Source organism: Tarenaya hassleriana, unplaced genomic scaffold (genome assembly GCF_000463585.1).
Source record: "Tarenaya hassleriana unplaced genomic scaffold, ASM46358v1 Cleome9, whole genome shotgun sequence".
In the NCBI taxonomy this organism is placed as follows: Eukaryota; Viridiplantae; Streptophyta; class Magnoliopsida; order Brassicales; family Cleomaceae; genus Tarenaya; species Tarenaya hassleriana.
This window is the reverse complement of record NW_010971389.1, coordinates 195,392-210,799: the sequence shown is the minus strand read 5'-3', so window position 1 is coordinate 210,799 and position 15,408 is coordinate 195,392. Positions and strand designations below refer to the sequence as shown.

Here is a 15,408-nt window from a genome sequence, read left to right as displayed (position 1 = left end):
AACAAGACTATATTTTTCATATATTATATATATTAAAAATATTATATAATTTATATATTTTAAATTTTACATGATTATTTTTTAGATTTTAATTTTTTTAATTATAATTGATATAGACGAAAATTTGCTATTGTTTTTTTAATTGTTAAATTATTATTATTATTATTATTATTATTATTATATATTAATACTTTTTTTTATTAAATAGAAAAAAACCCGAAGCTGCGCGAAGTCCTATAAAGCCGGGCTTCGGGCCACCGATCATAGATTCGAAAAATAAATGGGCGGGTCGGCCCGACCCGAAAAAATCTAAGCCCGAACTAAACCCGACCCGAACCCGGCCCGACCCGCCCATTTTACACCCCTAGATATAACGTACCCTTTACAAAAGAAATGTTGGATGATCATCACTACATCGTCTGAATATACAATCACAAGCTTTATCGAATGAAATAATTCCGTTAACGTTAAATATTATGAGTACATAAGACAGCCACATCCCGCAGGAAAACGTTTACTATCTTCCACTTATGAACAGAAAACATATGATAAGATTTAAATTAATGAGTCATCACATGGATTACTTGTATAGGAACATTTATTTCTATCTCGAATTTATCGATTATAATCCATATTATTCTATAAAAAATATGTAAATTTTCAGAGGGTTGAATCCTAACGATAAAAGAATGAATTTCACTTGATTTGTTTATATGTTCGATTGCGTTGAATTTTATATGATCACGTGTAAATGCAGACAGAAACAAACATAAATATTATTTATTTAAATTAGTGACCAAATTTAATTATGATTGGTCTCACCGTGTATAATCCACTACTGCATTCTCACTTCCACCAAACTTGGTGGTGGTGGGTGTGGTCTAGTGGGGCGGTAGCCGAAATTTTCACATGCACGAAACTCCACTTTAATTTGCACATTATATTTAATAATTATAAAATATTTTGTAAGTTATATGCCGATTAAGCCCATTAATAAAGCACTAGTCGATAAAATAAAACAAGATTATATACGAATTACCAAATTCAACATGTGGTCGCACTTCGTCTATCAAAAGGTTTGTATTGGTGTGGTGTGGTGTATGCCTCATCATCGCTCACTCTATACCCCGAGCTTCTACTATAAATACCCTAACATTTCATCGGGTTTAAGACAAGAACAAAACCTTAAAAACAATCATAAGAGGAAAACAATTCTTGCAACAAAGAGGGTAATTCCAAAATGGCTAGGTTCCAAGGTTTAATTCTTACCGCTTTGTTGGTTTCGAGTTTGATCATGTTAACCGAAAGTCGGGTCGCAAGAAAGGATTTGGGAATCGATCTTGGCGGGATCGGGGTCGGGTTAGGCGTTGGGTTGGGCATCGGTCTAGGTGGTGGCGGCTCGGGCTCGGGAGCCGGTGCAGGTTCGGGTTCGGGTTCGGGATCTAGTTCATCCTCTAGCTCTAGCTCATCATCGAGTTCTAGCTCTAGTGGTTCGCGTGGCTCATCCGGTTCAGAGGCTGGTTCATCCGCAGGATCTTTTGCCGGGTCAAGAGCTGGATCTGGTTCGAACGGTGGTAACTAAAACCCTAAATTCGGTCCATTCAAAAAAAGAATACTACGAATTTGTGTTATACATATATATGTATGTATGTTGAAATAAATTATGGTTAGGTTGAAGAAATCATCCATGCAAGTTACGGTTACTTCAGTGTCTTATGCCCTGTAACGTTGTCCGTGTGAAATGTTAAATGTCATTTTCTTGTGAAAACGCTACTACTGTTGCTACTACTTGTTTTATAAAAATAAATACATGTTGTGAGGGTTGGGTTTTAGAATATATTAATTGTAATAAATTGCATTTGGTTTTGGTTTTATTAAAGAAAACAGAATTAAAATATTGATGATTATATCGAAATCAAATCTATCAACATAAAATAGAATAGTCATTAACATTCTGGTGGAGAATTCTCCCTATAAACTGATTGGTTTGTGAAGCCATTACCAAACACTCCATTAGCGTAAGTACTTCAACAATAATAATAATTTTATCTTTACCAAAAAAAAAATTTATGATTATTTCTATCATTTCATTTTCTTTGTTTTTGAAATATAGTCTATAATAATAATAATTTGATGCAAGGTTTAAAGTTACCGCTTCATAATTGAAATTTTGTAAAAAAAAAAAAAATAGAGTAGCCACCAATTTAATTGTTTTTTATTTGAAGTCTAATTAGTTTTTATTAAATTGAAATATACTGAAAAAAAGTTTTAATTGGTATTGGTATAAAAATTTAAAATTATTGTCGTAAATAAGGAACGTTTTATAGAACTTTAATTGATTTAATTTCAAATAGTTAATAGTTAATAAATTTTTTCACTGACCCTAATTGTTGTCTTATATAAACCCTGAAAATAGTCGAGAAAAAAACTTATCATTTGCATGAATTATGAAACATATGAGAAATAATTGGGAAAGATGGTATGTTATAATAACTTTGCGTTTTTCACATCTGTAAATCCAACAAAACTAAGCACTTATAATTGTTGGTGGAGTTCGCAATGATTGGTGTTAGAAATTAATATTTGAAGAATTGTATTTAAACGTTAATCCAAAAAAATTGCCGACTCAGTGATATAATTTTATAATTTAATGATGATTAATGAGGTAATATTGACTAATCATCTTCACTTTGACTTGTAACCTCAAGCCCTTTAATTGGAAATTTATTATATGAATAAATAATTTGCAAGATGGGCCAATTCTAGAGAACAGAAATACAGAATCTCCAGAGGAGCAAACAAGCTGTACCAATAAATCTTATTACACAAAAAGGAATACGATCTCTTCAAGATAAAGATAGGGTTTTTTTTTAAATACGTATTATATATTTTCAAGAAAATTAAACAAAAAATCATTCAGATATAAAACGAAACAAAAATCTAAAACTAGTCACAAAATAAAATAAATTAGATAACACAAAAATATCAAACATAACAAAAAAAATTATAACGTGTTGTATAAATGTTCGATTTAAGTTCACAAACAAAAAAACGAAAATTGATAAAATTTTTTAATTATTTAGGATTCGAAAAAATTATTATATTAAATTTAATTCGAAAGATTAGGGTTGTCAAATCGGATTCTCGCATGGTGATTGGTGACGTGAGGAATGGAGTTGAGTTAATAATTTATAATCAGACTACAAAATTATAAATTATAAAAGGATCGAATCTAAAATCGAATTCATAATTCAAAGATTCAAAGCTGAAAAAATAGAATTATATATCTCAAAATTCTTGTTCTTGATACAGGAAGTAAAAAAAAAAGTCTTACAACACAAAATTTGTGTCAAATCATAAGAAAGTGGGGGAAAAAAAGAGTCGTGGGTGGATGAGCACCGCTCAATTCTGGAGCACAAAACCCGTGTTTACCGGCTATCACCGGTGCTTAGAAATCCTCTAAACTGAGGTCTCCTCCGGTTCTTCCGGTATCCGGTAGCGGTAGCCCAGTCGTTTTGTGATAAAACCGTGATTTCTGCTAAATACGTGAAAACGGCACGCAGTTTTTTTCTGCCTTCCCTCGCTTTCCCGGAAACAGCCAATGACAATGGTCCCCACGTTCTTATCATTATCCCGTAAAAAATAAAATAAAAAATATATTTATTTTAATAAGACTTGATAAATTAAATTAAATAAAGAAAACAAGCAATCGAGCACTCGCATGTTGGAAGTTGACCGATTAGTCGAAATCTTACAACATCAGTAATAATTAATCCCAACTATGATGTCTAATCACTTTGCTTAAACTGGACGTCTAAGTTACAACTACCAAATCTCCTTGGCTTTCTTAGTTGTCTGAATATTTTTTTGCTTATGTTTGGGATAATGATCCATATAATTTAAATATATTTATTTTAATAGCAAAATACATTTTTATTTTTAATAGATACGAACAATCTAAATTCTTTTACCAAAATTCCTTTCAACAATTAATCCGCATTTCCTCGAATTCTTTCCTTTTACTTCTTCGATTGAATGTGTCAATATTTTTGCCGGTTTCTGCACAAACTGGGATTTTTTGTTTTACACAGATTGGATTTTACTTATATGTTGATTTGGTTAACTTTTTTTAATTTAATTCGATCTTTATATTTCCTAGTATACAGAATTTAGATCAAATTTATTTCGTAAATTAAATCTACTGATCTGATGGACATTCAATTCAGATGTGTTCTTATAGTAATCGATTGCTATATAGTAATATTTATGAACGTATCTTGAACAATCATACATTCATGAATCCATAGGAAGTGTTGTCAATGTTCACTGTCTACTTCCAGAAAGATTTCATCACAACAAACAAATAAATAAATAATCTTTTTAGTTTTTTTTTAAAAAAAGTTTCCCCTTAGATTCCGGTGTAATTAGTAAAATGTTTATTTATGACTGTCTTTTTTGCCATTTAGTGATGGATTTAATTTTGCCTAAAATTGCCAATCTGGCCGTCAATTAACGCGTTCACGCGTCTACTTGTCCTTCTTCGGTGTGTGGGTTACCACTATATATATTCCTCCATCTCTTCCTCTTCTCCTTAGCAGACGCTTTCAAAACCAAAAAAAAAAAAAAAAAAAAAATTGCATCTGCTTCTTATCAAACCCAGCGAGTTCTTCTCCATCGTCAGAAAAAAAAAAATTTCCCGGAAAATTTCAGTGGTGAAAAACCAGAAAACGAGAAAAAAGGAGTCTGTTTAACGGAGAAAGATGCCGTCGTTAGAGGATGAGCTGTTTCCGTCAACGCCGGGGAAATTCAAGATTGACCGGTCAAACCGTCAGCTCCACCGATGCTTCGCCTCCACGAGCACGATGTTCCTCTGGGCTCTCTTCCTCATCGCCCTAACGGCGTCGTATTTGAGTTTCCAGAGCTTCGTCGACTCCGGTAGCAAATATCTCTCCGCCTCTTGGGGCGGTATCCAGTGGGAAAAGCAGGTCCGTACATCCGCCGAGATCCACCGCTCCGGCGGAATTTCCGTCCTCGTCACCGGCGCCGCTGGTTTCGTCGGTAGCCACGTGTCTCTCGCCCTGAAGAAACGCGGCGATGGCGCCGTGGGTCTCGACAATTTCAACAATTACTACGACCCATCGTTGAAACGAGCGCGAAGATCTCTCCTCTCCAGCCGAGGGATCTTCGTCGTGGAAGGAGATCTGAACGATTCTAAGCTCCTAGCCAAGCTTTTCGATGTCGTCGCCTTCACCCACGTGATGCATCTCGCGGCTCAGGCCGGTGTACGGTACGCGATGGAGAATCCGCAGTCGTACGTTCACAGCAACATCGCCGGGCTCGTGAATCTGCTCGAGATCTGCAAATCGGCGAATCCGCAACCGTCGATCGTCTGGGCTTCGTCGAGCTCCGTGTACGGACTCAACGACAAGTCCCCGTTCTCGGAGTCCGATCGTACGGATCAGCCGGCGAGTCTCTACGCCGCGACGAAGAAAGCCGGCGAGGAAATCACCCACACTTACAACCATATTTACGGTCTTGCCATCACCGGTTTACGGTTCTTCACGGTTTACGGACCTTGGGGTAGACCGGACATGGCGTACTTTTCCTTCAGCCGGAATATTCTCCAAGGTAAACCGATTACGATATACCGGGGTAAGAACCGGGTCGATTTAGCACGAGATTTCACCTTCATCGACGATATTGTAAAAGGGTGTTTGGGTTCGCTGGATACCTCGGGTAAGAGTACCGGTTCGGGTGGGAAGAAACGCGGGTCGGCTCCGTACCGGATTTTTAATTTGGGGAACACGTCTCCGGTTACGGTTCCGATACTGGTAGATATTTTGGAGAAGCATCTCAAGGTGAAGGCGAAGAGGAACTACGTGGAAATGCCCGGAAACGGAGACGTCCCGTTCACTCACGCGAACATTAGCTCGGCCCGGTTAGCTTTCGGGTATAAACCGACTACCGATTTGCAAACCGGTTTGAAGAAATTCGTTAGATGGTACCTTTCTTATTATGGATACAACAACAACAGTAAGGGCAAAAGTGTACATTAACTTTGAAATTTAACGGAATTTTATTTTTCCTTTTTGTTCTTTTTTTTTCCGGGTTGCTTTGTTCTTCGCAACTCGATTTATTTTCTTAGAAAAAAAAAAAGAAAAGAAAAGCGACACATAAAATACTTTTCTCCAAGAAGAGGCCAAACCCGAAAGAGAGCCTCATCATCATTATCTTTTACATTTTATGTTTCTTTAATTTACCAATTTTTATTACAATCTTTTTTTTTGTAAGTAAATTAAAATTGTAATGTTTCCGTTGAAATTTTTGTTTTCTCGATTCATATCAATTTACCACCAAACTGTAGTTATTTATTTATTTAAAGTTATTTAAATAAGGTTTAATTATTAGATAAGAATGGGACCAGGGAGCAAAGACAGCTGGAGTGGTAGTAAAAAGGGACTTGGGCCTGTGGGCCCAATGGCAAACGCTTTGAAAAAAGGAAAAAGACATTTAAAAGGTGTACGGTAGCCGTTGGATTCGTCAAGACAGAATAATGCTTCAGTCCTAATCCATGGTCCAGCTGTAATAACAAAAAAAAATATACAAATGCCACGTCACCCCCCTGCCGACACAAATGAGTATACGATTTTCACAAAATCTCTATTAATTCATTTATTATTTTTACTCAAATCTTTATTATCCCTATCATTATCATTAGTTCCTAATAATTCTGGATTTTAAAATTTGAAATTTGTTTCAATTAATATTTTACATCTATGCACCAATCAAAACGATTCTTATCTTTGGAAATAATCTGAAAATATTACATTCCTTATACTTTAATAAATATAACGTATCGCCATGGGGTCACCGCAATATGACCATTGGAAATATAAAACCCATTCGTAAAATATGTAGCTCAATGAGATTGTATTCTCAATGTCTCATACACATCAAAAGACTTGATATAATTAAAAGAAAAATATTAAAACATAATTATGAAAACTCGTAGAAATTTTTATTTAATTTATCCTTTCCAACGTGCAAAAGATAAATTGTTTGACCATATAAATGTTATTTGTTTATAATTATGTGCAGGCTACCACACGCCGACAAAATCGTGAAAACCAAAACCACAGGGTTATGAATTTTCAGATGAATATGTCAATGGTATTTGAATAATCCTTCGTGAATAAGTCAAATGTGTAATATTATGGTTGAAGATGAGGAAATATAAATCATTACATGTCGTGGGATATCTCCGATCGATTATCCACGGTCAGGACATGGTGAGACCAATAAATATTTAATACAAAAATTCAAATAAATGGGAGTGTTAGGGTTGTTTTGTTGTATTGAGCTCAAACCCATTGCAGGCCCAACCCATTTTTGGACAGTTCGAAGAGTACATATTCCATGTTATATTCATTTATTTGAGTTTTGGTCGTTAGTTAACTTATATTCCGGTTCAATTATTTTAATTTTAGAAATTTTTCTGATAATCACAAGCTCCGTTGGGTTTTCAACCCACTTAATATCTCTCGACCATTGGCATAAACTTTATCACATCTCAACCATTGGACCACGTTTCCGTTCGGATGCAATTGTTTCGATTTTAGAAAAATTATGACAATTTAATGTCTATATCGCATTTGGTTTGATTACATGTATTACTCGGTCAAATAGGTTCGATTATCCTGCTATTAACTAAATAAATCACCCACAGCCGTAAGATTCTCTACCATTATCCACATGTAAAGTTTTTTTTTAAAAACTTTTTTGGGAGAGGTCACGCACATGCATGATGATGCGTAAGCGTTGGTGGTGCGACATAAAAGCTAGCTAGGGTTCCATAATGAAACGAGTTTTTGATTAATGAGCAAAGCATAACGTCATATTATTTATGATTTGCAAAACGTTAACCACATTCTAATAGTAAGGGTTTCATCTTTCATAAATGCAAAATAACGTACGTTCCCAAAACACTATAAAACCATATCCCTCCCCCATCACGAAAACCATCAACCAAAAACAAGAAAAATAAAGCAAAAGTAAAAAAGAAAAACCCTAAAAAAAAAAACAATAGAATGGCGAAGACACTCTTCAACGTCGTCGGCTCGCTCCTCGCGGCAACACTCATGATCCAAACCCTAATCCCCTCGGTCGCCGGATACGAAATCGTCGACCCCTTGACCGGTTACATCTACGTTCCGGCCTCGGCCCCGCACGACAGCGAAGCATTCTCTCCCGATCTCTACATCGACGGCACCGAGCCAGCGCCGAGTCCCGGCACACCGGTGGCGAGCCCGGAATTCATCGGACTGCTCAAGAGCTGTGTCGCGAAATTGGACGAGCCGTGCGGAGAAGAGATATTCAGCCACATGTTTGGGGACTCTACTCACGTGTCGGCGCCGTGCTGCGAGAAGCTCCTGAAGATGGGGATGAAATGCCACGTGGCACTCTCCAGCATCGTGCTTTCGACCGATGAGTTGAAGGCAAGGAAAGCAGAAGGGATCCCCAGGAGCAAGAAGATTTGGAACACTTGTGTTTCCGAAGTCGGATCCAAGATCGGTGCTCCAGTGTCTTTGGAAAATTAAATGACAAGAAGATGATCATATATATATATATGTGTGTGTGTGTTTTGTTTACTTTCTTTTTCTTGATTATGTAAGTCGATTAATTAATGTCGACTGATGAAATAAAGTGTTTTTTTTTTATGATATTACGAACTTGATCCGCTCTTTTAACGAATATATTTTTTAACATGCGATACAATGTTGGACTGACATTCAATTTAAAAGAAAATAAATGTTGAAAACATAGATTAGTAGTAATCATATACCGTGAAGGGTGTAATCCTTTTTTTTAACCATGATTATTTTTGGACCGGTCAATTTTAAAAAAAAATATTCCATCTAAAATGTCATTATTCTATTAATTTCAAAATATTCTAAAAGTATAAGTAAAATTCTTGTTCTAATCAAAGACCTTGTTAAAATTAATTTTTATTTAAAAAATATTTAAACAGCATATTATTATACTATTCTAGAATGCTGATTTTATAACTCCAATATTAATCTGTCATCTTATTCAAAACATATATAATTTAATAACAATCATTAGCATTAATCGGAAATTGAATAGTGAATAAGATGGATGTACACCCGACTAAAGGTTTGTTTGGTGTGAATATATATTCGGAAGGTGATTAATGATAATATATATATACATTTGATAATGGTGGACACCTTTCGACCCCGCGGATCGGATAATATTTCGGATAGTAAACCTTCCGATTTCACGCAATAGCTGACAAATCACGCGGATCAGATAAACCAGTCGAAACTGACCGATCCAAAGAGAAACTCAAACCTCCAAAGAAATCGAATTCACAATTTGATGTAGAGGGTATTTGTTATTCTCCGATTGATATGAGATTTTTTCTGTTATAATATATATATATATATATTCTTTGAGAAAATTATAAATTGAAAAAGGGAATAAAGACGAAGGTGATACGGATTTCTCTGTGATAAACACGTTTAGGTATATAATTTATCTTTTTATCTTTGCATGTGGAATTCATCATTTTCGGATTTGTCCAAAACTGTACAAAATACAAAGTACGGAAATTCAATTTGTAACGTCTCTACGGAAATGACTTTCAGCCTTAGAATAAAATTATGTATATTGCAGAAAAAAAAGAAAAATTATATTATTTGGTTTTATGTCTAACTATTAATGACTAATAGCTAATTTTTAAACGTTAATGACGTCGATTTATGACGAAGTTGGAGGTCTATTAATTGTATTAACGTATAAATGTTAAAAACTTAATCCATGCCTGATAATTATGGGAGATTACCGTTTGCTGCCACCTTTTAAAGATTAAATATATTGCAAATTGTTTTTTTTTTGTTGTTTAGATTCTTTAGAACGTCTTGTAAATTATATTGCATCAGACATATATAAAATTTTAGGAAAATTTGCACCAGTATCCAAAAACGTCACGTCATTACAAATCTATACTTTTTTTTTCTTCCTTTACAGACTATACATTTTTATAATTTTTTGACAAAAATACCCTTACTTTATTGTATAATTTCAATATTGTCATTATTCAAAAAAATTACAGCATAAAAAATATATTTTATTCAGATTATCTCGGAAAACTGTTTTTTTTTCATCCGGAATAATTATTTTTTATCTGTGATGACGTCGATTTATGACGAAGTTGGAGGTCTATTAATTGTATTAACGTATAAATGTTAAAAACTTAATCCATGCCTGATAATTATGGGAGATTACCGTTTGCTGCCACCTTTTAAAGATTAAATATATTGCAAATTGTTTTTTTTTTGTTGTTTAGATTCTTTAGAACGTCTTGTAAATTATATTGCATCAGACATATATAAAATTTTAGGAAAATTTGCACCAGTATCCAAAAACGTCACGTCATTACAAATCTATACTTTTTTTTTCTTCCTTTACAGACTATACATTTTTATAATTTTTTGACAAAAATACCCTTACTTTATTGTATAATTTCAATATTGTCATTATTCAAAAAAATTACAGCATAAAAAATATATTTTATTCAGATTATCTCGGAAAACTGTTTTTTTTTCATCCGGAATAATTATTTTTTATCTGTGAGAATCTGTTTTTATTTGGTTTAACTGTTTTTGTATACGAAAAAAATAATTTTTTTTATCAAAAAGAACTTGTTCTCGTCCGAAAAAATTATTTTTTCATTCGAAAAAGATTTTTTTTTTATCCGAAAAAAATGTATTTTTATCTGAAAAAGTCTATTTTTGTTTGGGAAAATACTTTTTTTTTAGAAAATTGTTTTCATAGGAGAAAAAATGTTTTTTATATAAAATAATAATTTTTTTTATGCGTAAGAACTATTTTTCATTCGGACCAAAAACATACACTTCCGAACGAAAAACAACTCCCTCGAAAAAAACAGTTCTTCCGGACAAAAAAAAAAACAAACTTTTCCGAACAAAAACAGATTTTTCCGGACAAAAAACAATCCTCCCGGACAAAAAAAGATTCTTCCGGACAAAAAAAAGATTCTTCCGGATAAAAACAAACTCTCCCGAACAAAAAAAATTCTTCCGGATAAAAAACAGACTCTCCCGGATAAAAAACAGACTCTCCCGGATAAAAAACAGTTCTCCCGAACAAAAAACAGACTCTCCCGGATGAAAAACAATTCTTCCGGACGAAAAACAGTTCTTCCGGATGAAAAACAGTTCTCCCGGATAAAAAACAGTTCTCCCGGATAAAATCAGTCTCTCCCGGATCAAAAACAACTCTCCCGCATTACACGGTTTCTAAAAAAATCTGCTTTTTATATTGCACATTTATTGGGACGCTAAATGATAATATTAAAATTATACAATAAAGTAAAAGTAATTTTGTCAAAAATTTATAAAAAAATATAGTTTACAAAGGTCATAACTATTTTGTCATACAAAATACCATATCTTTTTGTCACACTTAACTGATAACCCCTAAAATTTTCTTGTAAATGACCTTAATAGATTGCAAAACCAATGAAATAGATATTAAATTATTTTAAGAAAATGAGTACAGGCGCGTGGATAAACACGCGAGTCAACGGTCAGCTTTCTCTCACTAACGTGACACGTGTCAGTGCTCCACCGACTTCCGTGACGTAGACGCGGTGGATTCGGTCTCGTTACACCGAGGGAATCGATTTTATTTCGTAGAAAATATAGTTTGTATAAAATCATGGGCGATCACAAAAAAATAAAATAGGTGAAATGGATATTCGTGTGACATATTAATGATAGGATAATATAATTAAACAATTTGAAATGAATTGTTGCGATTATCGCACGTCAATTTGTTAGATTTGTCTTTTATCAACTGCGACAAGAAAAATAAAACATGTTCAATATGTACCAAATTTTGCTTGGACATTGTTCTCCTACCGATACTTTTTATCACAATGAATTGATATTTAAAATAAATAATATAATACAACATATAAAAAATTTTAAAATATATTTGTTGTATTTTCTGTACATGGATCATTTTTCCTCTGACTACCAAAATAATCTACTAATGTTAAGTCATGATATTTTTTTATACCATGACATTTTAAGTAATTACACTAATTTATCATTCTTTCACTTCTCGAAATTATATTTAAGTCAGTTTATGAATTTCGCACTCTCTTAAATTAAATTTGATCGTGGTAATAAAGTAATAACATGAACCAATAGGCCAATATAAATAAATACTGTTACATTACAACCAGAAAATAAATATTGTTTTATCCAGGAAGAGAGCAAAGTGTGCATATTACACTGTTTTTTTTGTCGTAAGATATTAATTAATTAATTCCAAACAGAAATAAATAACAATTATTCCTTTTCATTATGGTAATTAAATAATCAGATAATACTAGTAAACCGATATTGACTTTCAAAAGCATTTCCAAATTTCCACGCAATAAGAGAAATCACAACTAATGAAATAAATATCTAAAGCTTGTAAATTAATAGTCGCAATCGTAAAGAAATTCTCAATCACTCGCTCAAAAGCGCGTGGACTTTATGGCGTTACCATATAAACAGTCCTTCAAGGCTCAACAACTGCCATTGAAGTTGAAGGAACTTTCTCTGCAACCTCTCCGATTTCTTCTACGCGTTTCATTTCTCACTGTATAAATTCTTCTCATCAATCACTGTCCGTTTCAGTGATTTCCTCTCTAGTTTCATCCGGTTTCTCGCATAGGAATTGGCAGAGTTCCGATTTTTCTGATTTTTTGTTGATTTTCTCAGGCCGATCTCTTCCTGGGTTTTGTTTTTCGTCGATTTTCTTATCTGGGTATTCGCCAAGGTTTGATTTTTTTCTCACCTCCATCGGATTTTCTCGGCACCCAAACAAGGGTTTGGTCATACACAACTCAGAGAAAACTAAACCATGGCTCGCTGTAGCAACAACCTTGTCGGAATCCTAAACTTCGTCATCTTCCTCCTCTCGATTCCGATCCTCGCCGGAGGAATCTGGCTCAGCCAAAAGGGTTCGACCGAGTGCGAACGGTTCCTGGACAAGCCCGTGATTGCACTCGGAGTCTTCCTCATGATCGTATCCATCGCGGGACTCGTCGGCGCGTGTTGCAGAGTGACGTGGCTTCTCTGGGTTTACCTCTTCGTGATGTTCGTCTTGATCTTGCTCGTCTTCTGCTTCACCGTCTTCGCCTTCGTCGTCACGAACAAAGGAGCTGGAGAGACTTTAGCGAACAGAGGGTACAAAGAATACAGGCTCGGAGATTACTCTAACTGGTTGCAGAAGCGAGTGAACAGCGGCAAGAACTGGAACAAGATCAGGAGCTGCCTTGTCGATAGCAAGGTCTGTTCCAAGTTCGAATCCAAGTTTGTTGGTGAGGCCGTGGACGATTTCTACAAGGAGCACCTCTCCGCTCTTCAGGTATTAATCGAAATCATGGTTCAGAACTTCAGATTCCTTGAATTCCTTCAAATTTTGGCCGCTCTTGTTTTAGAGTTTTGTTTCTCCAGTGATGTTTTGTCAGATTCATGGTTAACTTTCTGTCTGGAATCTGAATCTCCATAAAGATCCAGACCCACAAAAGTACTCCATCTCTATATCCATAAAGTTCCAACTTTTTTTAATCTTTGACAATTCACAACACTGGATGTCAACTTCTGAATAACCCTCCTTGATGCTCCAGCAGTTCGTTCTGTTCTTGTTTTTAACTCCAGAATCATGATTGCAATGGAATCATGTGGTTAAACTCACCATCTCTGTTGTTGTTACATTAACAGTCCGGTTGCTGCAAGCCATCCAACGACTGTGGATTCACATACGTGAGCCCTACGAACTGGACAAGAACCGGAGGAACGCATTCAAACCCGGACTGCGCATTGTGGGACAACAGATCGGACAAGCTCTGTTTCGACTGCCAATCATGCAAGGCCGGTCTGCTCGACAACATCAAGAGCGCCTGGAAGAAAGTGGCGGTCGTAAACATCGTCTTCCTCGTGTTCCTCGTCATCGTCTACTCTGTCGGATGCTGCGCCTTCAGGAACAACAGGAGGGACGATACTTACAGTCGTAGCTATGGTTACAAGCCTTGAAGACAGATAGAGAGAGAGTCTCTCTTCTCTGGTGGTTTGAGCTCTTTCATTAGGACACAGAGAGAGAGAGTGAGTGAGCGAATGACCATATCTTGTTTCCTATGTTTTGATGTTTTTCTTTTTGTGTTTGTACAGGTGTTTTTACTATGCATTTGTGGTGTTTCTTTTCCTTAGACTTTGAATAATTATGATACCGATATGGTAAGGTTCATATAAATATAATCTCCCTTGGAAGATGTCTCAAGGCCCTGTGATTATATATGGTCTCGCTAGGGTGATCTCTATATAACAATAAAAATGAGTGTTGTTTATCTAAAATTGAAAAAAGAAGAAGATATAGAATCGTGCAGAATGTAAAATTTTAAAAAAATAATGAAAGAAACAAAATCTTAGTTATATATATCATGCTGTGTTCTGATCTCTCCTGTAGAATGGGAACTGTCTTTGGACAGAAGTGGTTCCTCCAGATCAATCTTACACACTGATAGTGTCGTGTCCGAGGAAGAATCTTCAATCTGAATCTTCACCTCTGTTTTCTCATCGTCTTCCCTCCTATGTTCCATGCCTTTGCCTTCACCCCAAAGCACCACGTAAAGCCCCATTACCACTCCTAACCCACCTATTAAGCTGACATAAAACACAACCAACCATGAACAGTAATTAGGCTAATCGCCACCTTAATCATATATATGTTTATGAAAATAAACCAACGCAGATGTTACCTTCCGGTGTAGATCTCCTCTTGTAGGAACATGGAGGCGAAGATGGTGACAATGACTGTACACAAAGGACTGAACATCGCAGAAAACAGAGGACCTCTCTTCGAAATGGCCCATGATTGAACGAAGAACGCAAGCCCTGACGCCACAATTCCCTGTTCGGAGTCAAAATCAGAGAGTTCAGATCATTACCAAGAAAACTTTCAGTTTTTTCAGATTTAGACAGGTTTTGTTCGCGTAAAACAAGAAAAAACAGAGCAAGATTCTGCATACTGCGTAGAGACAAGTTCCGAACTCGAAGTAGGAGTGGAAAAACCACGCGTTCGGATCCTTCTCGATGATGAATGTCACGACTGCAGACTGTAATGTTCCGAAGAAGCAGATCCATGCTGATAAAGAGACGTGGTCTGGATAGATTGCAGAAAGAGGCACCTAGGGTTTTTTTATCGGAATTAGTTCCTTGCATTACAAGAAATCGAAAAAATTGGGGGGGGGGGGTTGGTTGATGGGTTTTCGAAGTACCTGGGGGACAAGCCAGCAAGACCAGAAAC

The 15,408-nt window shown here is 35.4% G+C and overlaps 5 protein-coding genes across 6 annotated transcripts in view; 4 read left to right on the top strand and 1 right to left on the bottom strand.

The window, feature by feature from the left end:
* The first annotated feature begins 1,166 nt into the window (after positions 1-1,166).
* On the top strand, positions 1,167-1,843 carry LOC104803523 (P17/29C-like protein DDB_G0287399). The gene has a single exon (XM_010527459.2). It carries the CDS (start codon positions 1,241-1,243, stop codon positions 1,580-1,582), a length of 342 nt encoding a protein of 113 aa, XP_010525761.1. The 5' UTR covers positions 1,167-1,240; the 3' UTR covers positions 1,583-1,843.
* A 2,765-nt stretch (positions 1,844-4,608) lies between these two features.
* On the top strand, positions 4,609-6,237 carry LOC104803522 (UDP-glucuronate 4-epimerase 1). The gene has a single exon (XM_010527458.2). The coding sequence runs from the start codon at positions 4,761-4,763 to the stop codon at positions 6,054-6,056; it is 1,296 nt and encodes a 431-aa protein (XP_010525760.1). The 5' UTR covers positions 4,609-4,760; the 3' UTR covers positions 6,057-6,237.
* Positions 6,238-7,848: 1,611 nt separating this feature from the next.
* Positions 7,849-8,715, top strand: LOC104803521. The gene has a single exon (XM_010527457.1). The coding sequence runs from the start codon at positions 8,088-8,090 to the stop codon at positions 8,595-8,597; it is 510 nt and encodes a 169-aa protein (XP_010525759.1). The 5' UTR covers positions 7,849-8,087; the 3' UTR covers positions 8,598-8,715.
* Positions 8,716-12,608: 3,893 nt separating this feature from the next.
* Positions 12,609-14,378, top strand: LOC104803520 (tetraspanin-8). Of its 2 annotated transcripts, XM_010527456.2 has the most exons (3): positions 12,609-12,701; positions 12,822-13,470; positions 13,827-14,378. In XM_010527456.2, the coding sequence occupies exons 2-3, from the start codon at positions 12,964-12,966 to the stop codon at positions 14,136-14,138; spliced, it is 819 nt and encodes a 272-aa protein (XP_010525758.1). In that variant the 5' UTR covers positions 12,609-12,701; positions 12,822-12,963; the 3' UTR covers positions 14,139-14,378. The 2 variants fall into 2 exon arrangements, with proteins under 2 accessions (XP_010525758.1, XP_010525757.1); XM_010527455.1 differs by having other exon boundaries at positions 12,638-13,470.
* Positions 14,379-14,480: 102 nt separating this feature from the next.
* LOC104803519 (WAT1-related protein At4g30420) overlaps positions 14,481-15,408 on the bottom strand; it is a 9,530-nt gene continuing 8,602 nt past the window's right edge. The window contains exons 6-8 of the mRNA XM_010527454.2: positions 15,131-15,289; positions 14,861-15,012; positions 14,481-14,765 (exon numbers count right to left, since the gene is read on the bottom strand). Of these exons, the coding sequence (XP_010525756.2) occupies positions 14,528-14,765; positions 14,861-15,012; positions 15,131-15,289 (549 nt within the window). The 3' untranslated portion in view covers positions 14,481-14,527. The remainder of the gene's footprint in view (positions 14,766-14,860; positions 15,013-15,130; positions 15,290-15,408) is intronic.